Consider the following 20,983-nt stretch of genomic DNA (forward strand, 5'->3'; position numbering starts at 1 on the left):
AAAATCAGCAGTTGTCTTTGGAGAGGTTATTATTGCAGTTCTGTGATGGCCATTCTCACTGCTAATGACCAGGAAAATTTCTCAAACCTTGTACTGCTAAGGAGCTAAGCATCTGTGTTGGACAGACTGTATTGACAGGAAAAAAACCACCCTTCAGACAGCAGAACACTGGTGTGTGTGTCAGGAGCCATGAGAACTACCAGGGACAAAAACACTTCATAGGCTGAGAGCAGGGGCCTGGTGCTTCAAAAGCAAAGAGAAGCAAGCTCCCTGTGATGGTATTTGGCTACCTGGGTGCTTCTTTAGTGCTCAGAATGTGCCAGAGCAATGTTGTGTTAAAGCTTTAAGCTCACCTCCACTGCGATGGGGAGCAATGGACAACTGTGAAAATGGAATACAGGGAAAAAAATTAGGATTTTTTTTTTCCTAGGACAATCAGAAGGGATCTGTTGGGGGTAGGAGAGCATAGAATTTAATGTGTCTTGATCAGAGTCTTTAAGAACTTGATGTAAAATGTGCAGAAACAGCTCAGCAGCATGTTTTATGCATAATCATTCAAAGACTCTGCAAGCAGCTGAGTCAGGCACAACATGCAGCCTTGGGACAGGATGAAGCTGGGGCTCAAACTGTGCAGTAAACCAGTTTGCTTATCCCAAGATCTGGAGAGGCGCAGCTTTCTGAATTTTAACGCTGTTCAAATGTTGGGGTTTGAAAATCTGTCACAGTACACTCTGTCTGCTTCCTATGCCTTCAGCCGCTTTTCCTTCTCCAGTAGAAACCAGCACATTAATGCCACATGGTGTTTTACAGGAAAGAAGAAGTTCAAGAGGAGGAAAATCTACTGTCAGATCACTCAGCACCTGCTTCAGAACCACCAGATGTGGCAGAAGGTGATTGAGGATGAGGAGAGGCTAGCTGGGTCAGAGAAGCAAGGCACGGAGCAATCCCCACTGCACCAATCTTCAGAACAAATCCAGGCCATCAGGGAAGAGGAGGAGGAGAAAGGGAAGGCCAAGAAGGATGAAGAGGAGAACACAACTGTAGAACCAAACCAATGACAATCTTTACAGCAGTATTTTAAGACAGATTGACTCGTGCACAGACTCTTTCTCAAGCCAGCACAGCATTTAGACACAACACTGTAGAAGTATGGGATAATGCGCCTACAGCTGTTTCATTTGTTTCTCTTTCCTTTTTATGGTGAGGTACATTGTTTAAACTCCTATGCTCAAGGAAGCTTTCACACTGCAACACCGGCTTTACAGACTTTCTTTGAAGAGATTTGGGGGTGGGTGGAATTATATAAATATATATATAAATATATATATATATATCGCCAGGGTTATTGGCTGCACACTTCAGCAAAATACATTTAATGATATATTATGGTCACTGTGATATTTACAGGAGAAAGTTATCTGAGGAAATGCTGCTTCTGAAGCACATTTGCAGTTAACAGTAAGGTACCAGTTAAGTAGCTTTTTGCTCTTAATGCTGAGGGATAAAAGTTCCAAAGCTTTCTATGAATGCTGATGTATCCTGCCAACACATACGTGTGAGTGAGGGGGTGTTTGCAAGTGTGAGTGGATGTGAGGAAACACAGCATGCTCTGGGTTCTTACCACACTAGCTGTAGCACATGTCCCAGCATACCACAACAAACAGAAGGCCAGAATTTTAGAGAATTCGTGCCTGCAAGGGAACAATTTTGAGGAGCTTTGCTTTGCCATAGCAGTCCCAGTTTGCACTCCAGCTGCGGGCAGCCTCCGCTCAGCAGCAGCCCAGGCGCTGCTCTGGCCCTACCCAGCTCTGCTCCATCCCCTCCTCCTCCTCCTCCTGGGCACCTCCCGGAGTGCTGGCGAAAGGGATGTGCCAGGAGGGCTGTTTGCCAAGGGGGAAGAGCCTGGCACAGCAGTCTGTGCCCCTGCGGAAGGCTGGCCCTGCCTGTGCTCTGCAGGGTGAGCGGCGGCGCGGGGCCACCCGCGTGTTTGGGCACGCTGTCCTCTTCTGCCCTCACCCCCTGCCTCTGGGCATCCTGACCAAATGTGGCATTTAAGAACAAAGCTGAACTGCTGGGAGACAAAAGAAGGGCAGCGTGGGGGCCAGGAGAAGAAGGCAAAGGGGGCATGAGGAGCTGCCTGGGGACAGGTGCCAGTCCTGCGTGGGCTGGGCACTCGGTGTCCCAGGATCTGCTCACTTGGGCTTCACAGAACTCGGGGTTTTCAGTGCCAGTTTGTTGCTGGCATTCTGCTTAGGAGCAGCATGTTTGATCCCACCAATATATTTTTCCTTCTTTCTTCTTTCTTCTTCTTTTTTTTTTGTTTTTAACAGAAAGAAAAAGATCAGGCCTGCAAGAACAGCGGATCTTTTTTGTTGTTGTTGTTGTTGTTCTGTTCATTTGTTTTCTCTGTTGTTTATGCTGTGAGCCAAATGTCTATTTAAAAGGTTGGGTATTCACTTTCAATATTTTATTTCACAATATATTTGTCAATGATTAGCTATCTAGATGTAAATATGGAAAAATTTTTATGGGTTCCTGTAGATAATGATATCTTTAAGAAAAAAAAAAAGAAAAAGAAAAAAAGGGAAAAGTTGTTTTGTAAAGGTAATTTTTTAAAAAATAAACACAAAAACATTTTTATACAGTGTAGCCATTTCCAAACCCCACAAACAAAGTCTTGAGTAATCTGTATAGACCCTTCTGGGAAACCAGCAGTCTACAGGATCAAGGCTTTAAAATATTAATGCTCTTGGGGACTGGCAGCACCAAGCAGTACCCCACAATTTAGAGATTTGTTCCCACAGAAAGTTATATATATAGACTTCAGTATCTCTCAGAACTCCTTTGACTATGGATGCTTTTTCTAGTTTGATTCTGCAGCCCATCACTAAGAAGAGGGTTGCTTGTGAGAGTAAGATTCCTTGTGAAAGGCAGAGTTTGTAGAAGTCCTTTCTGTATTAAATTTCTGGCGTTACACCCATCACTTTTTGCTATTGTTACACGTTCACCAAGTTTCATGGTCCTGTTGACACCTCCCCAAAATGTTGGAAAACATTCTCTATCAAAGCCTATCACATGTGTGTTATCACTTCAGAATTCCTTCTTGCTTTGTGTTTCTGTCAGCTCAAAAGAGGATTCGGGGTTTTTACTGGTTGCATTTTCCTGATCCTGCCCTGTCCTACTCTTACCAGTAGGAAATGTGTTTGCCTTTCAGCAGTGACTGAGGCAGGTTCTGAATGCTCTTATCAGCAGGAATATTTAGGAAGTGTTTTCCAGTGAAATGAGGAAAGCAAAGATCCAAATTGCACTGCTATTTTAAAGAGAAAGGACATAGCAGACTTCATTCAAAAGAAAAAAGTTGTCAAGGTCTCAGCAAGTCTCCACCAATTCCAGCTTTTGTTGATTCCATATCTCTTCAGTCACTTTGATCATTTTATTTGGGCTTTTATTGTGCAAGTGATATGCATACCTTGTAGTATGAGAAGGTTTAATTATGCCTCATTCTGTCCTTTAAAAATTAAATTTACAGAGATGCTTTAAAATGTCCCATCTCCAAGCACTTCTTTCTCGATTCTCAATGCATAATCACTGCAATTGGATTTTAATACTGGGGTTTATATTGCTTTTGCTAGAAGAGGAAACAATTCTATTGCAGCAAGTGTTAGTCAGTAAAATCATGAAGAAGCATTCAAGAATGAGGCAAAATCCTGTAAGTAGGGATTCACATATTCCCCTAAACTGGCATGCACAGGGTTGGAAGGAACTAAGAGTAACTAAGAAAAGTTATCTAAAAATGTGCTGAAATGAAACCATTATATTTTTCTAGTCATCATTTTTGGTTGCCATTAAGTAAAATTAGTGTCAGCTTCTAATTTGTTCTTCTGCATTGCCAAGGCAGCTGTTGGAAGTTGATGCACCACTGCTACCCCAGCCTGTTCATGGGAGCAGTCACTGAACTGCACCTTCATGGTGAAGAAATTGCTGGCAGACTTAAAATGAGAATGATTGTTGTTTTTATCCAAACTAGAAAGAAATTCCACTGAAGAAGCTGAAGTGGCTGCGAGTGCTCAGCTTGGTAAGAGGTGAATTTTTTTTTCCCACTTCAAATAGTTAGTAATCCAATTTCTGCAGGTGGTCTCTCCTTTTGAATCTGATTCTCAGTCTTTGAAGTGCATGTCTGGCAGGCAATGATCAGGAAATCTCCAGGGTGGCTTAGATATAACACAAAATACCAGAGAGATTTTATGTCAAGAATGTGAAAAACTTATCTTTTTTTTTTGTGCTTTGGGGCTCATAGATAATGAAGCAGGTAATTTAGGGGGCTTTTTAGTATTTTCTAATCCAAAGGAGGCAAAAACTTTTCACCTGCAGTTAGAGCAGCCTTTTGGAGGCAGAAGATTTTCCACTTTGTATGGAGTCCTTTGGTGTTGCTAGAAACAAATAATCCACAGCCTAAGAAATATTTTAGGAAGAAAAACTAAATAAAAGAAAAGTAATGGTATTCAATCAGCAAAATGCTCTTGTTTTAGGTGGGATGTTTACAATGTTGATACGAGTACTTACCATATGTAAAGCAGTGTGGTAGACACTAAAGAAAGCAACCCCCATTTAAATGGTGTTTTGCAATGGCAAACCCAAAGTACTTTAGTTTTCTGTTCTTTAAAAACAAGAAGATAAAGACTAGATGATTTCTCCCATTTGGATATTTTGTTTTCCCCACTTTATTGGCACTTAGGGTCTGATCCTGTTCCCTTCTAGTCTAGGAGTTTGCTTGAAATACTTTTGCAGTGCTTGCAGCTCCCAGTGCAGTGACAAAAGGACTCTGTGTGTCATGTAGCAATCACATGTAAACACTTTTATCCCTATACTGGCACTTCTGCTGATGGCCACGTGGTGTTTACCATGGAATATAACTTCTCTCCTTACACTTGCAGAGGGAACACATGGGAGTGTGAAAGCCCCAAACAATTTAATTACTTTTTAGGAGGAGTGTAAGACATTAGCTTTTAAGAAACCAGAAATGCTGTGTCTAAAAACAATAGTTTCCACCATCCATAGTTTACTATGCTCTATATTTATGCTCTAATTCTAAAATCTTGGTTTGTTTTTAGCTAATGTGCAGGACATTTTGACACTTGTCTCTGAAAATCATCTACTCCCTCCAGTAGGAACGATGGTGTTTGATGAGATGTTGCAAGCTGTGCATCAGAAGTGAGTTGCAGCAATCCAGGAAAGAGGGAGTTTGCTGTGCTTTTGACAGGATTTTGGATGGCTGCCTTCTGTGAATAAAATCTTTTACGCAGAGCTGTGTGTCACCAAAGGCCTCCCCTGTGAGGGCCTGGTTCTCATGGCAAACGTGGCCATATTATGGCAGGAAATGGTTCCCAGGGAAGATGTGATTTGAGAATGCTTTTGTTAATAATGCAAGGATAGTTTTCATCAGTTTTTCTTCTGACATCATGTGTGGACTTCTCTCTGCACCATCATCAGCCTAAAGATGGATTTAGGGCTTTACCATTAGTGCACCACTGTTAGAATTTCTTAATATCCTGGTGGTCTGAATCTGGAAAAAAGCTAAAGCTACAGAGGTTCAAATATATGCTTTTAAAGGTACTATTTGGCATCTAAGCAAATTTCCCTCCCAAGTCCCATTCTATGCATTCCACTTGGCATAAAGTTCATTTGTTTTCTTTAAATTGTAGATTTCTGTCTGCTTTGTTTTGCTAGATTTTTTTTTCTGAAATTCTGGCCCCATCTTTGTTCAGAAATGCCCAGGGAAGTAGAATGCAGAGTGAAGAAGGCAAGGATCTTGCCAATTTAAGCATCAGAGCCTATGAGGAGTCTGTGTGGGCATCCAGCACTGCTGATCTGTGAGCTGAGTAGGTGTGGGGGAGCTGTCAGCAACCTGAGCCTGGCTGGACTTGGAATCCTAGAGAATTTTGTCAGTTTTCAAAAGGAACCCTAAGCATTTTTGAAAGCTGAGCCACAAGTCTAATGCAGCAAAAGCTTCGTGGCTGGTGCTGTTTGTTAATGAAGTTCTTGTGCAAAGTCCCTGTGAGTCCTGCCACCACTGAGATGTTCCAACATCACGTGGAAGGAAGGAAGGTTTCCTTTAAGGAGGAGAAGTTGCTGAGCATCCCATGGCCTCGTGGGCAGAAGATTAGACAGAAGCAGGTTCCTAGAGTGAAGGATTCCCCTCTCTGCCTGCTCTGCCCAGCCTCAGCCCTGGATGTTGGGAGTTCCAGGCCTCGAGTGGACAGGGTTGTACACAGGCAGGAGGGAAGTGAAACCTGCATTCTGTGGGAAGGAGGAGAGGAAATCACAGTCCATTCTCAACCAGACTTTATAAAACAAAATTTATTTTCCTTTTCTTTCAAAAGCAAACATAATCCTTCTGAAATGGAGTAACATGGAGTTTCTGGGAGGTTAATTGCTGTTTGATGTTGCAGTATTAGTCAAAATGATGGCAGTGTTAAAGAGAAGATAATTATTCCCATTAATTAGAGCAGGAGAGTCTTCTTTTTTTCCTGTTTTTCAGTGAATCAACAAGTAAGAACATCCAGGGATCTTGGAGAACCATACGCGTTAAGTGATTTTGAACAGATGAAAGAATCATGGAAATTAGGTGAGAGCTGTCTTAAGAAACATTGGAAGAGCTGGCAAAATTATTGATTATTGGAGTCAAACTTTGATTTAGAGCAAAGTAGCACCAGTTCTTTTGAGAGCAATTTAGTATGATAGATCTTTCTTTGAATTTCATCACTTTCTTTTAGCAAAACAACATTCCTCTGCAGGTAAATCAAAGCAGGGTTTAGCCCCTGCTGTGGTAGATATTGAGTCCCAGTGTTGGAGGGAGCAGTGTGAGAATTATTCTCCATTTACAGCCCAGCTATGATTTATTCAGAGGCCATTAGTGGGATTTTCCTGGCAGGCAGGTGTTCTTTTGATGAAAAATGCATCTCGCCACCTCAGCAGGATGCGGATGTCACCTGAGTGAGCCCTTAGGACAAGCTCCTCAGGAGCCTGGGGGCAGAACGGTGCTGGTGCATTTCTGCAGAGTTCATTTCACAGTGACAAAAGGCGGCAAGAGCTCGAGCCAGTTAACAACAGTTCTTTGATAAAAATGAAACGGCAAGCGTTGTGCAGTCTGAAACCCTGCCAGTGTCACTGAGGTGTATGCAGACATTCCCCCCAGTGCTTGCTCCTGTAAAACTGCTGCTGAGTCCAGGGAAAACCAGCTGGCCTTGGGTGTGGTCTGTCAAGCTGAAGGGTGTAGTAAATCAAGAAGAACTTTTGACTGAAGTTATTTAATTCTCTTTCATCAAGGAAAACTTTACTTGGTGGAAGTGGAGGGGGAAAAAAAAAATTCATTTGAGCTTTTCAGGTTGCCAGTCTGTGCCAGTGGTTTCTTGCTTCCAAAGCTGTGTGTGCAGTATGTCTGAGATGGGGGAATGGGGCAGCAGAGGAGAATTGTTCTGCCCCGGATGCCAGGGGGAGTCTGTGTGCTCTGGGGAGCACCCCTGAAACCTGCAGGTGTGGAGAGAGCAGTGAATTAGTTGGGGAAACCAAATATTCCTGCTCTCTGTGTGGAAGCATAAGGGCAGATACACAGGACTTTGCCACAGCTGCAGGCTGTGTGTCCTTTTATGGCTGAATTCTCTTGTCCTGAGGCAAAACCATGGAAATCAGATCAAATAATAGCTCAGTTTTCAACACTGTCTTCCTGTACTGCAGCAAAGCTTAGAAACAATCGATGTGAATTAGCAACTGCTCTTTGCTTTTAAGGTTGTATTTAAAGGACTTGGGAGGTTTTGGTGGTGCTTTTCATTTTCCTCCTCTGACCCTAGTCATTTTCACCTAATGCTTTCCTAAAAAATTAAAAATTAAGAAGCTCTGTGATCTGGTCAGAGAGAAAACAGGGAGGGGTTTGCCATGTGTGTACATACTGCTCTAGGTAGAAAGGCTGCTGAAGTCTGGTGAAGCTGACTTTCCTTCCCAAAATTCCTGCCTGATCCTGAAACACAACAAAACCCTGTATTTGAATGCAAAATGTGGATTTGTAGGTGTTTGTAAACCTTGGTACAGTACTGCAGATGGTGTCCCAAAAGATCAAAGGCAACGTTCATAACTGCTCTGTGATGTTGATGAAATCTTTAATATCTCAACCATGTCAGCGTACTTTTGATCATTACTTTTCTAAAGTTAAGTCTTCTTCTCTTGAATAATCAATATCAGATGTTTGCATGATGGAAAGTAATTTAAGTTCACTTTTCAAAAAGCAGTGATTCATACTGTGGGTTACGTTTGTTTAACAGATTAACATTTTCACTGATGGGTGGCAGTTTTTTTTTTCCTTTTTAGTGCTTTTGATAGAAGAACATCTAGGATATTTTCCAACAAAACCACATTTTTTTCACCTTTGCCTCCAGTGGTGGAAGAAATACCTTCCAAAAATGATTCTTTTCCAATGCAGTTTGGCCTGTCTGGGTAATGATGAGCAAGTATGTATATTATGTCGAAGATGTGATTGAAAAAATTACAAATCCCTTTTTGATAAAGTAATCAAGAAATTAACCTAGCAAGATTACAACCCTTTCTAAATTAAAATTTCGGGTGTGCCAGTATAATTGAAGCACTTGACCCCCACCCGATTTGAGGGCCAAATTATATAAATTTTTTTAATTTGAAAATTGACAACAGGCCAGACAATTTGGTTTGTTTACTTCAGGAAAAACTGAGAAATTTGGTGATCTTACATCCTGTCCTGTGAGGGTTGGCTCCTGGTCTGGGACCTTGGGGCAGAATTATTTTAATGATGCTTACTCAGACTCAGCTATAGTAGCAGGTTTCCACAAATCACTCGTGTATTACAAATTTAATCCCTCCTTGATTTTTTTTTTCACTTCCAAAGGTGAGAAAAAGATGGGGGGGGGGGGGGGTGTAATTTTATACGGCTCTATTTGACAAAGGGTTTTGTGTACCTTTATAATTCTTTTGAAGCAATATTTTAAAAAATAACTGCCAGCCAAAGTGGCAATGCAGAGAAGTGCCATCTTGTTTAGGATTTGTACACGCCAGTTTTTAACACAGTGTTCTTTTCACTAAGTACTACATACATTAATTTATATTTATATATTGTCAATATTGTTGTAACCAAGCTTCTCCTTTCTAAACACTTCAGGAACAAGGCCTTGTATTTTTAGGTGATTTTCATAAACAGAATAATTCTTTTCCTTTCACTAGTATCTTGCACTCAATACATGTAGCAATACTTAATATATTCTCTTCACAAGTATTTGTTAAGTGATTTAGTTAATGGCTGATAAATGTTTTGTACAAAATAGATTCTGTACAGGAAAAAAAAAATCTTTTAGATAAACATTATTTATTTTTACTGTTTTGTAAGTTAGACACTATAATGAAGCTCCTTTTTGCCAGAATTACTGGAAGTGCCTCTTGGTAAAATGTATTATACAGTAAATATGTATTCAAAATTATTAGAAATACTTGTCACAAAATGAACAATGTGGATGTTGCAATGTGAAGACAAATGTACAACATAAATATAATTCTGTGGTATCCTGTGGGCTGTGTTTCTTTTTCCTTTATTGAACAAAATTGCTTTCAGTGCCCAGCTTTCAGTTTGTGTCAGACTACAAATGACTAGTAGCCTCTTTAGACTCTGATTCAAATCCAGTGAAAGCTTGTACATATTGAATTAGCATTTTAGCTGCTTGGTGTGTGCTAGTGACCCAAGCTCATCTTTATTGGTATCTGATTTCCTGAGACTTTTACCTGCAGAATTCTGCACTTTGCTTCAGATTACTAATAAATCCCGTGTTAAATCCTTTGTGACTCAGCCAATCTGTGGAAAGCCTCATTGTAACCATTCTTCTTTAATGATAGCCAGTATTTCAGCGTCCGTCATCAGTGTGCTGCTCAATCCCATCAGTTTGGATTGGATGTGGTCAGTTTTACATGGCAGCAGTCAGCAACGCACAGTGACTGATGAATGCTTCCAGAGAAAATGAAATGTGTTACCTTAATAGCTTCCCATATTAATCATGGCAGTGATCTGTTGAAGTGGGACATCAGTGAGTGAAATGAATTTTCTTGCCATTACATTGATAAGTATGCTGTCATTTTTCAGTGTCAAATTTTACTAGTCTTTTATGCGGGCTAGAATTGACACCTAGCTACTGTCTTTGCTCACTGTTTATAATTTCAAAAAAAAGTATCTCACAGCTGTCAAAAATTTTACCCATTTTTAGAGTTTTATTATCTACTTTCATCAAAGACCTGGAAGCTCTTCAGCTAATTGATTTGAAGTGGTTGCATAAAGATTATCTAGATCAACCATGTGTTCAAAGCCTCTTTTCCTATAGTGAAAAATCAACAGATTTCAAAATCCTCAAGAGTATCTGCCACATATCTGGCTGTCAGCTTTCAAATGCCCCCCAGTTTATTTGTCCTCTGGCTAAAATTTTGAATGGAAAAAAAATGGAAGGAAATTTGTAGCAGGCAGTGATTAGGAAGATACAAGTCAGAATCACTGGAGAATGAATTTTTACTTTACAGAATCATTTTACTTTCAGGAGAAAAGTAAAATATATCTACACCTATTCCAAGGGAACTGCTTCTAAGCCAGCAGCTGGTCTGTCCCAAACACTTAATATCTCAATGGCATGTAATGAATGGATGCTAAAATTCACAGAGGGGAATGCAACTGGAGTAGCAAAGAAAAGCTTTCGCCTCGCTCCTTCTCACCACAAAGAGCAGGGGCTACCAAGGTAAGGAATGCACTTGTCTGCAAATCACCAAACCCTCTCTGGAGCTCTTCAAACAGCGAGAGGTTCCCATGGGAAGAGCTGAGCAGTGAAACACAGGGCAGAAGAGTGAATCTGCTAATGAGACCACACATGAGCCTGCCTCTGCTGGGGTTCTCTAAAGCATAAAGAAGGCCATGACGCACAGCCCCTCACAGCTCAATTAAATGTTGCATTTTCCAGGTGTTCAAATTACCTCAATGGCTTGGGCAAATCCGGTTGCCTAAAAGCACTCGAAGTGTTTCACTGCAAACACAGTTCGCAGAGAACTGTTGGGGCTTTGTTTGGCAATGCTTTCTTTCAATGTGTCTTCAATTATCTCACCAAAATCCTGTGGGAATCAGCCTGATGCCACCACGGGCTCCCCAGATGGAGGAGCTTTGCCCCTCCTCAGGGGTTAATGCAGGGGTGGAAGAGCAAACAACTTTGACAGGAGGGTAACTTGCAGGTGCTGCCCTGGCTTCTGGGGTTGCCATCTCACACCATCCAAAGGGGAATTTTTATCCACTCCACACTGAATTCCCAGAGACCTGGCGTGCTGCAGTGGAAGTTGTCAAAATGAACTGTTTTGTTGAACAGCTTCACTGCCCAGAGGTGATAGGAACCTTGCATTAATTCAAGAGGAAATGTGTGAGTTTCAAGTCAAGCTGAAAGTTCTGATGGTTTGTGTCACACCCAATGTGGATTGCCAGCTATGATCACTGCACAGCCTGGGATAGACACAGGCAGAATGGTTTGGAAGTCTGCCACAGATGAAAGGTTGCTGCAGCACCTGCTTGTCTTCAGCCAGGAAATACACAGCAAAAGGTGCCTGTTTGATCTGCACAATGGCTTCATTTAATGTGCCTTTTGTTGCTGCTGCTGATAAATTACTTCCCTTCTCAATCCCTTGCACATGGTGATTTTTTTATCACTGTTCTTGCCAAAGGCATCATATTCTACAAATTCAACACCTTCAGTGTAATCAGCTCTTCTGCTCAATTCTTGGCACCTTCTCTCTCTACATTTCTAGGCAAAATCTTTGGGTTTAAACCTACTTCAAAGAGCTTATCTTCATTAAGGAAAGTGCTATGGGACTATTTTTAAGATTAATGGTATTCATCTCTGGTAGCTGGACAAGTTGCATTTTCACTTATTACATCTTTATACACAGAAATTCTCTCCAAAGCTCCAGTGGGTGCAAATGCTTCCTGCCCTGAAGAATGTCACATCACTGGATTTCTCATTTGTCCTGTTTGCTGTACTCCCTCACAAACAGGTCTCACAGGGCCCTCTGGCATCTTTGCAAAGTGTGGTGCTGTATAAAAATACATAGTAATTCTGTTCAAATGGTTCATTAAAACTGGCTGACTGCCATTTGAGGGCAGGGGCAGTTGGTTTGGGTTTTTTTTTTTTTTTGCTTGATTTTCTGCTTAGTTTTTTTACTAACCATTCAGGAAGGAAAACCTCTGAGCCATTTTACCTGATCAGTCACCTTCTGCAAGTGCTCGCAAGGTAATGTGCAGCCATTGCCCACCCTCCTAAACATTGCCTCAGGTACCCAGCACAGAGAGCATTCACAGAGGAGGTGATACTGCTTTGTGGTCAGGGTGCAGTAAAGAAAGGCCTTTACTGCCACTCCTATTTTTGAAAATTTTTCTTCCTTATGTCTCATGCAAGGGGCTGAAAATGTAAATATCAGGAATGGTTTGATGAGCACGTCAGAGTAAAGAGACTATTCAGTAGGACCTTTGCATATCCTAATAACAAGAAGTTAGACAGGTCCAAAATATAATTGGAACGTTTTTCTATTTCTTTGCTGTCCTTTGGTAAGAAAACTATTCTCTGAGGATAGATCTGGTAGCCCTTAGTTGGGCAAAAAAGTCCCCAAGGCTGAAAATTTCCCCCAGCAATCTCCAAGAGCTTCTAAAAGCCAAAATGTGTAATTTCTCTCTGGTTCTTGGTGCGGAATGGGTACCCAAGGTTTGTTCTGGCAGTGGGTTCCTACTCATTTACGTTCTTACCAAGCCTGTTCCTAGGACTGGCAACAAAAAGAAGAGGAAAATTAATGTCCAGAAATTAATAATCCATAGCAGTAGAGTAGCATAACTAAAGCAATTAAAATTTTATAGGCAGTGAAACTAGGATGCCTTATTAGTAAACTGCAAATGTCTTCCCTTCCTACCTCTCATTGACTGCAAGCTGCACATTTACAGTATTTGTTCTGCAGGGTTGGAGCGTTTACACGTCAGCAAAAATAAAATATTAAAGGAGCATTTGGCTAAGTTTCAATGAGAGTAGTTGAAGACTCATTCCACCAAGCGTTTATAAGTAACTTTGCTTTGCAGCACAATATTAAGGGTTGCAAATGTATTCTCTGTTGGACTGTAGGAATCACTTGAATTCAGATTTAAGGTGATATTTATATGTTTTGGTTTGTGGTTTTGAACAGTATTTTCCTTCTAGCAGATGAAAGTGCATTTTTTTTTGAATACTTTTTTTTTTTAAATGTCTTTTAGTAAGGAAGACATTTCATGCTTCCAAAGGCTGGCCCACAAACCTGCTGTGTTATCAGTGTAACTGTGTATGAAGATTATTCTTGTCACAGCCATTCCCTCTGGCTAGACAAAGCTTTGTAAGTATTATTAATTTAACCTGTGCTTTAGAAATGAAGGTGGCCTGGCTTCTAATTTCCTGCTACTCATACAAAGTAAGAATGCAAAGAAAACAGACCTCAAGGAACAAGCTTCAGTCTGGTTCTTTGTCCTGTAGCTGCTTTAGAGATGTTGTTCCAATTACAGAATAAGTTTACAGAAGGAGGCAATTTCTTTTAGGACTCTAGGAAAGCAAAACCTTGCTTGTCTGGTTGATTGTCCAGCAAGCTTCCAGTGGGTTTTGTGTCATTGTGCTGAGGGAGGCACTGAAAAGTGATAATCAAGAGATGTCATGCCCAATGTTATAATTTAATTGGTAGGGATTCGTTTCTCATGTCTCAGTCCCTGCTGGTGAGTTGTGCTAGGTGATGTACTGCATTGCCTTTCCATGGGACATCCATGGCCTGCAAGGCCTGGAAAATAAGAAATTCCTACTTGGACGAGGCTTTCTGTCAGGTTAACGTACTGAATTTTAGGGAGGATCTGGTGTTCATTCACTCTGAGCATCTTGAAAAGCATTGTCGAGGACATAAGTACGGTCATTTCTGAGGAACTGCTGTAATTAGTTCATAAAGGAAGGGTGACACTCCTCTGGAGTCTAAGCAATCTCTCCATAATGGAAAATACCTCCTCCAAGTGGTTTTGGGAGAGTTCCAGTCAAGGTATCACCACCTATAAAGAAGCCAGAGACCACTCTGTAACAAAATTTCAGTAAAAGACCAGCTGTGGTAAAGACCTGACACTGCAGTTTTACAATGAACCAAAAAACCAGAAAACATGAGAGGATTGCACTAGATCTTGTGGGCCTTGGTCTTTAAAGCCCTCCTCCTTTCTAAAGGACATAAAAGCAGTCTGTAGGTATTTTTCTGGGAGTGTGGAGGCAAGGCTCTGTGCTTATCAATACAATTTGTAGCATAATTTAGGAAGATTAGAGGATTAAGGGATTCTTATAACAAATTTAGGAATCTGATAATGAAACTTCACTTATTTTAAAGGACAGTGTGGTAAAGCTTACCAGTGGCAGAATAACTGGAATCTGTGTCAGAAATCTTTGAAAGCAGCAAGGTCAGCAATGAAGATTAAAGGTCATGCAAAGCTAGCACAGGTCCTGTATTGTGTAAACTGTTTTCCCAATAATGGAAGGAAATGGCCTGGAAGCTGTTCTCTCAAAGAAGCTGAAAGAGCTCATAATCACCAAGTCTCCTAATCACTAATTACTGTGGACTACTAGGCACCCTAATATCTCTTAGAAAAGGGGAAAATAGATTTCCAAGTTTCCAAACCAAAGAAGGATGCAAAACGCATTAAAGTACAAAATGTGAATAACGTGTAGTGTAATAAAATTCCAGCCACATTAAGAGCCCAAAATGGAGAAATAGTGAAGGGAGGGATAATAATTTGTATTAAATCTAGGAAAGCAGAAGCCTACTCTGTGTTTGGCTGTGTGAGTGAGGTTTTAGCTGCCATGGGAACCTGCTGTACTGCAGAGGGTGGGAGGGAATAAGAAGGGAAAAGGAAGAAGAATTTTTAACTTTAATACCTTTTCTGTTTGTATAATCAAAGCCTACAGGGTAGCAGAAGACAGGATTTACAGCCTCTCTCAGTTCAACAAACTACAGAGGGAGCTAGCAACATTCCTCACCTTTACCCAAGCTTTAAAAAAAAAAGTTTCAGCAGCTGTCACCTTGTGGCAGGAAAAACTCAGGGTGGGAATGAAGTCTTCAAAATTTTCCTTTTCTTTCCTTGTGGCAAAGGACTTGACTGACTCTCCCATACAATTCTGTCCTTCTCCTTAATGGATCTTTTCCCTCTGTTGTTTTTGTTGTTTGGTTTTGGTTTTTTTTTTTTCATGTTGATAGGGACATTGCCCTGTGGATTTTGGGCAGCAGGGCAGAACAGGAAGGAGCAGGGATTGGATAAGAAGTTTTTGTGACTCTCCTGTCCACCCTCCAACCTGTCTTTTCTCACACACTCCCTGTTTTCTTTTTTTTTTTTTTCCCCAAGTCCATTCCCCCTTGAATTCTTCTGTTTCCTGGAATTAAGCAATTAATAAGATCAGAGTTTTGGGGTTTTTTTTCTCTCCACAAAGCTTTGTCACGTGCCTCATCAAACTTACAGCAACTTGCAAAGAAAAATAACCCCCTGGGAGCTGTTTAGGTGCTCTTCATGATTCCCACCTAGGGCACCCGGCCTCCTTGCTTTGCTGGAGTGCCCAGTGTCCTGGAATTGATAGGAGGGGACAGAGGAAGAAAAACCTGAGGAGGTGGGGGAGGAGGATGGGGGGCAGACAAATAGCAAATGCTCAGGCAAAACAAGAGACAAAACGAGTTCCCCCACCCGCATTCTTTTCCTTTCTCTACCTCCAGTATAAGATGTACATCCACAGACAGGGTCATTTCTGAGAGGAGGTTTTCCCCTCCAATTTTTCCCCCTTCCAAGCTGGGACCAGTGCCTGTGCACGCGAGTGTGGGTTTGCGTGAGCAGTAGAGGAAGCTTACCTATGAAAACTGGTAGGCACCATCTCTGGGGATTCCTGCTGCCAGGTAAGATTTGGCTTTTCTTCTTCTTCTCTTTGTTGCTCCACTTTTCATAGAGGATGTCTCCTAGCTGGGCTCGTGGGTGAAGTGTCTTTGTGTCCAGGCAGCGCGGCAAGTGCAGCTCTGTGCCTGTGGCAAAGGCTAAGGAGGCTTACTGCAGAGTGGAGGAGTAACCAGAGGGGGAAGGATGTTCTCTCACTGCCTGCACGAGTCAAGGGCCACTTCTGGAGGTGTCTCAGCCTGCTGAATGTGTGCTCAAGGACAGGGCTGTCCCCAGAGCTGACCCTCGGGCACAGGTGCACATGCCAGCCCTCGGGACGCTGAGTGCCACTGCCACCCAGGCTGTGCCACAGGTGAGCCCCCGGCCGTGCTTCTGGAGGGATGGAAACAGGGCCACCAGAGAGGGCTCCCACACCCCAGAAACTGGAGGCAGGGATGGAAGGAGGGCTCTGAGCCCCAGCTGTGGGCCCAGAAGACACCTGGGGACAAGGTGTGAGCATGGCCAGCAGCCGTCCTTCAGGGACACTGTGTGAGCATGGCCAGCAGCTGTCCTTCAGGGACAAGGTGTGAGCATGGCCAGCAGCCATCCTTCAGGGACAAGGTGTGAGCATGGCCAGCAGCCGTCCTTCAGGGACACTGTGTGAGCATGGCCAGCAGCTGTCCTTCAGGGACACCGTGTGAGCATGGCCAGCAGCTGTCCTTCAGGGAAAAGGTGTGAGCATGGCCAGCAGCTGTCCTTCAGGGACAAGGTGTGAGCATGGCCAGCAGCCGTCCTTCAGGGACAAGGTGTGTGAGCATGGCCAGCAGCCATCCTTCAGGGACAAGGTGTGAGCATGGCCAGCAGCTGTCCTTCAGGGACACCGTGTGAGCATGGCCAGCAGCTGTCCTTCAGGGACACTGTGTGAGCATGGCCAGCAGCTGTCCTTCAGGGACAAGGTGTGAGCATGGCCAGCAGCTGTCCTTCAGGGAAAAGGTGTGAGCATGGCCAGCAGCTGTCCTTCAGGGACAAGGTGTGAGCATGGCCAGCAGCCGTCCTTCAGGGACAAGGTGTGTGAGCATGGCCAGCAGCCATCCTTCAGGGACAAGGTGTGAGCATGGCCAGCAGCTGTCCTTCAGGGACACCGTGTGAGCATGGCCAGCAGCTGTCCTTCAGGGACACTGTGTGAGCATGGCCAGCAGCTGTCCTTCAGGGACAAGGTGTGAGCATGGCCAGCAGCTGTCCTTCAGGGACAAGGCGTGAGCATGGCCAGCAGCTGTCCTTCAGGGACAAGGTGTGAGCATGGCCAGCAGCTGTCCTTCAGGGACAAGGTGTGTGAACATGGCCAGCAATGTCCTTCAGGGACACGGTGTGAGCATGGCCAGCAGCTGTCCTTCAGGGACACGGTGTGAGCATGGCCAGCAGCCATCCTTCAGGGACACCATGTGAGCATGGCCAGCACTGTCCTTCAGGGACAAGGTGTGAGCATGGCCAGCAGCTGTCCTTCAGGGACAAGGTGTGTGAGCATAGCCAGCAGCTGTCCTTCAGGGACAAGGTGTGAGCATTTCCAGCAGCTGTCCTTCAGGGACAAGGTGTGAGCATTTCCAGCAGCCATCCTGCAGGCAGAGTGTCACCCACCTGGACTCACTCAGCTGTTACAGCTGGAGTGCTGCAGTGGATGGTCATGAAGCTCTTCAGAAGGGTCAGGCACAGAGGGAGAGGCAGTGGGACACTCCTAGGGAGTGTTTTGATTCCTAGAGCTTAATGACAGTGACAACAGGGATAACTGTTTGTGGGTGGGAGTCGGGAGAGGCCTGCAAGGCAGGTGTCATGGTGGGAGCCTGCTAGAAATACAGCACAGCAGAGAGGAAGTGGGATCCAGGAGCTCTTATTAGGTGATCTTATTAGGTATTTATGAGGAGGTTCCTGCTGTGTGTGGAAGAAAACTGCCTGACACAGCTGGTGACAGAGGGCAGGCGTCCCACTGGACCAGTTTGTGCACTGAGGACTGGCAAGTGGTTTAGGCCCGGTGATCATGAAATGAAAGATATTTAATCCTTGGAGAAGTAAGGAGGCTCAGCAAACTTTTGACTTGTGGAGGGAAGGCCTTGGCCTGCTCAGGAAACTGGTTGACAGAGTTCCTTGGGAGGCAGTTCTGAGGGACAAAGGGGTCAAGGAAGGCTGGACACGCTTCAAGAAAGAAATCCTAAAGGTGCAGGAGCAGGCCAGAGGGATCATGGCCTGTGCTCAGTTCTGGGCCCCTCACTGCAAGGACATTGAGGGGCTGGAGTGTGTCCAGAGAAGGGCAGTGGAGCTGGGGAAGGGCCTGGAGCACAAATCCTGTGAGGAGCAGCTGAGGGAGCTGGGGGTGTTTCCCATGGAGGAAAGGAGGCTCAGGGCAGACCTGATGGGTCTCTACAACTCCCTGAATGGAGGCTGTAGTGAGGGGGCTCAGCCTCTTCTCCTGAGTAACAAGCAGAGAGCAGGTTTAAGTTGTACCAGGGAGGTTCAGATTGATTATCAGGAAAGTCTTTCCTGGAAGGGTCGTCAAGGCCTGGAATGGGCTGCCCAGTGAACTGCTTGAGTCGCCATCCTTGGAGGTATTTTTATAAGATTGGTGGATGTGTCAATCAGGGACAGAGTTTAGTGGTGGACCCCAGTGCTGGGTCTACAGATGGACTCAATGATCTTAGGGGTCTTTTCCAACCTAAACAATTCTATGATTCTATGGTTACAGTTTTCTGGCATTCCTGCTATGTTTGGAAAGGAAGTGCTTAGACATTCTCTGTCCTCATTTTCTATGTCACCAGAGAAATGTGGTATGGTAACAACCTGAGGCCATCCTTGGATAGAACCAGAGATGTCCCTCACCTCCCACTGGAATGAACAATCTGTTAGTAATAGTCCCACTGTAACACCAACAGTGCCAAAAGAATTTGAGTGGCAAATCTGTGATTACAGTGAATCAGTCCTGTGGGTTCTGGTTGCACCAAAAGGGAAGGATCAAAACTAACAGTGCAGCTGGGCACGTTTCTCTGTGCTCTGTCTTGTGTTAAATTTTCCATCAGAGGCATCGTCAGGGCGACCAGACTGATGCTCTGAGATACATGGCTGCAGGTGGCTCTGAAAACTACCACCCTCCTTAAAGCCATGCCTCAAGAGCAGCTGGGGATATATTAAAACCTGTAGATATCTATCTATATCTATATCATCTATATCTATAGATATATAGATATATGCATATAGATATATATACCTGGGGATATATTAAAACCTGCATGGATATCAGGCCTTCCTTGCATTATTCAATTTGACAGTCAGACAATAAACATTAATTTTAACACTGTGATAACGTGAGCATGTGTTGTTTAAGCTCTGCTGTCCATTTGAGATTTGTTTCAACTCAGTGGAACACGAGCTTGCATGCTGCTGCCAAGCCTCAGTTTATCATATTCCACCACCCCCACACCACCACAGCAACTTTTTTTGTGTTCTGACCAATCCTGCATGTGTGGTGCAGTGGAGGAGACCCTCTACACGCCTGCCCATTTTCTCTAGCTGGAGGGTGCTTTGCTCAGAGATAAGGACAATTCATTGAGCTGTGGTACATATATTTTTCATTTCCAGGTTTGGGTTTTTTTTCATTCCAAAATTGCTGTAAATATTCAGAGCATTTCAAGCCTTACAGTAGAGACTCTTTGATGTGCTTGCATGGCAGCACACCTCATGTCATTGTCATAAAAGGATTTATGCTGTGAGGGACATGCTGGTTTTCCCCATTGTACGGATTCAAAAGTGGGGTTCAGGTTCAAAAGTGTGACTTTTCCCAAGATATCAAGAAAATCAGAAGCAGAACAGGAAGAGGTGCAATGAATGTTCAGCAAGCACAAAAAATTTATTTTTTAATTTCAAAAAACCCTCTGTATTCCTTGGTGTTGATGAAAGTTCCATGAGATCTCCTGTCAGGACAGTGTGAAATGCAAATATTTCTCTTACATGTAGTCACAGCTCTTATTTTAAGTGATGGAGAGATCTTGGTGAAAATTGTGGTGTCATAAGCCAAGTCCTTTTGTCTTGTTGATATAAGAACAGAGCCTGTGAGCAAATCTGACCATCTAAGGATATACTTTTGTTATTTTCACCTGTATTTCTGGATAAACAGGTGCCTCTTTGGCAAGCCATGAAAACACATGCATCCAGAGGTATAGACATAAAACCATGCGTATTTTTAACTTATGTAAGATGTTTCTTCAGACAAACGTGAGCAAACAGGGTCTTTTCCTATTCATATTTTCAGGCAGCAGTTCTGTAAAACATAGGACTGCCTAAAAGTGAACACAGAAGCTGATTTCATAAATATTTTCAGATCTGATTTAGAGATTGAAATAAAGAACAAAGTACTGCAGTATGTAACTAGAGATTTAAGAATTGCGGATACCTTTTGTTTTCAAAGTGCAGTGTTTAGTTTTTCTTTACTTCTTTGTATTTACCTGCAAAGAAGCAAATTCACATTTTCCCTGAAACAATTGACCACTGAGCCCTAAGACTCCATGTAAAATGGTAAAGGGAACTAAACCTCTTTATTCTTGTGTAACTCGTTAGCTGACATCAGACGATTAGGGCTAATGTTTCCATCTAAAACAATTCAAGTGCCTCATTAATGGGGATAGATTTCCTTTGATCTAATTACTTCATGTCCCAGATATATGGGAAATTCGGAGATCAGTGCTGAGAAATCTCTTCAGACCCGGTCACATCCAGAAACGTGAATTTACACGTAGACTTCAGAAATGTCGTTTAAAATGATAATGAGCCTTGTTCAGTCTGCTGGCAATGCTTGGCCAAATGGTTAATGAAATCACATTGATGATAGCCAGAGAATGAAGATGATGGCTGTTTGCTGAGTATGATTTAATCTCCATTATTATAGGCAAGTGGATTGCGAATTTCCATAATTAAACATCCAGTGCACTGGTCAGATTCTGTTGTAAAGTTTGGTAATTGCTGTTG

General features: G+C 43.0%; 2 protein-coding genes and 1 long non-coding RNA gene across 10 annotated transcripts in view; 2 read left to right on the top strand and 1 right to left on the bottom strand.

Annotated features, from left to right (window-relative positions):
* PDE3A (phosphodiesterase 3A) overlaps nt 1-9,584 on the top strand; it is a 224,408-nt gene extending 214,824 nt beyond the window's left edge. For all 4 annotated transcript variants that reach the window (XM_038154345.1, XM_038154344.1, XM_038154347.1 and 1 more), the window contains one exon: nt 811-9,584. In XM_038154345.1, the coding sequence (XP_038010273.1) occupies nt 811-1,058 (248 nt within the window). In that variant the 3' untranslated portion in view covers nt 1,059-9,584. The remainder of the gene's footprint in view (nt 1-810) is intronic.
* LOC119708223 lies at nt 4,270-16,094 on the bottom strand. Its single transcript, XR_005258990.1, has 2 exons — nt 15,958-16,094; nt 4,270-14,131 (listed from the first exon to the last, which is right to left on the bottom strand). It is a non-coding gene; the product is annotated as an uncharacterized LOC119708223 (long non-coding RNA).
* LOC119708221 (solute carrier organic anion transporter family member 1C1-like) overlaps nt 15,139-20,983 on the top strand; it is a 47,553-nt gene continuing 41,708 nt past the window's right edge. The window contains exon 1 of one of the 5 annotated variants that reach the window (XM_038154355.1): nt 15,139-16,002. In XM_038154355.1, coding sequence (XP_038010283.1) covers nt 15,960-16,002 — 43 coding nt within the window. In that variant the 5' untranslated portion in view covers nt 15,139-15,959. Of the gene's footprint in view, nt 16,003-16,163; nt 16,350-20,983 lie in introns of those variants that run through there. The other 4 variants (XM_038154348.1, XR_005258988.1, XM_038154349.1 and 1 more) reach the window with 4 other exon arrangements.

This window comes from Motacilla alba, chromosome 1A (assembly GCF_015832195.1).
Source record: "Motacilla alba alba isolate MOTALB_02 chromosome 1A, Motacilla_alba_V1.0_pri, whole genome shotgun sequence".
Lineage (NCBI taxonomy): Eukaryota > Metazoa > Chordata > Aves > Passeriformes > Motacillidae > Motacilla > Motacilla alba.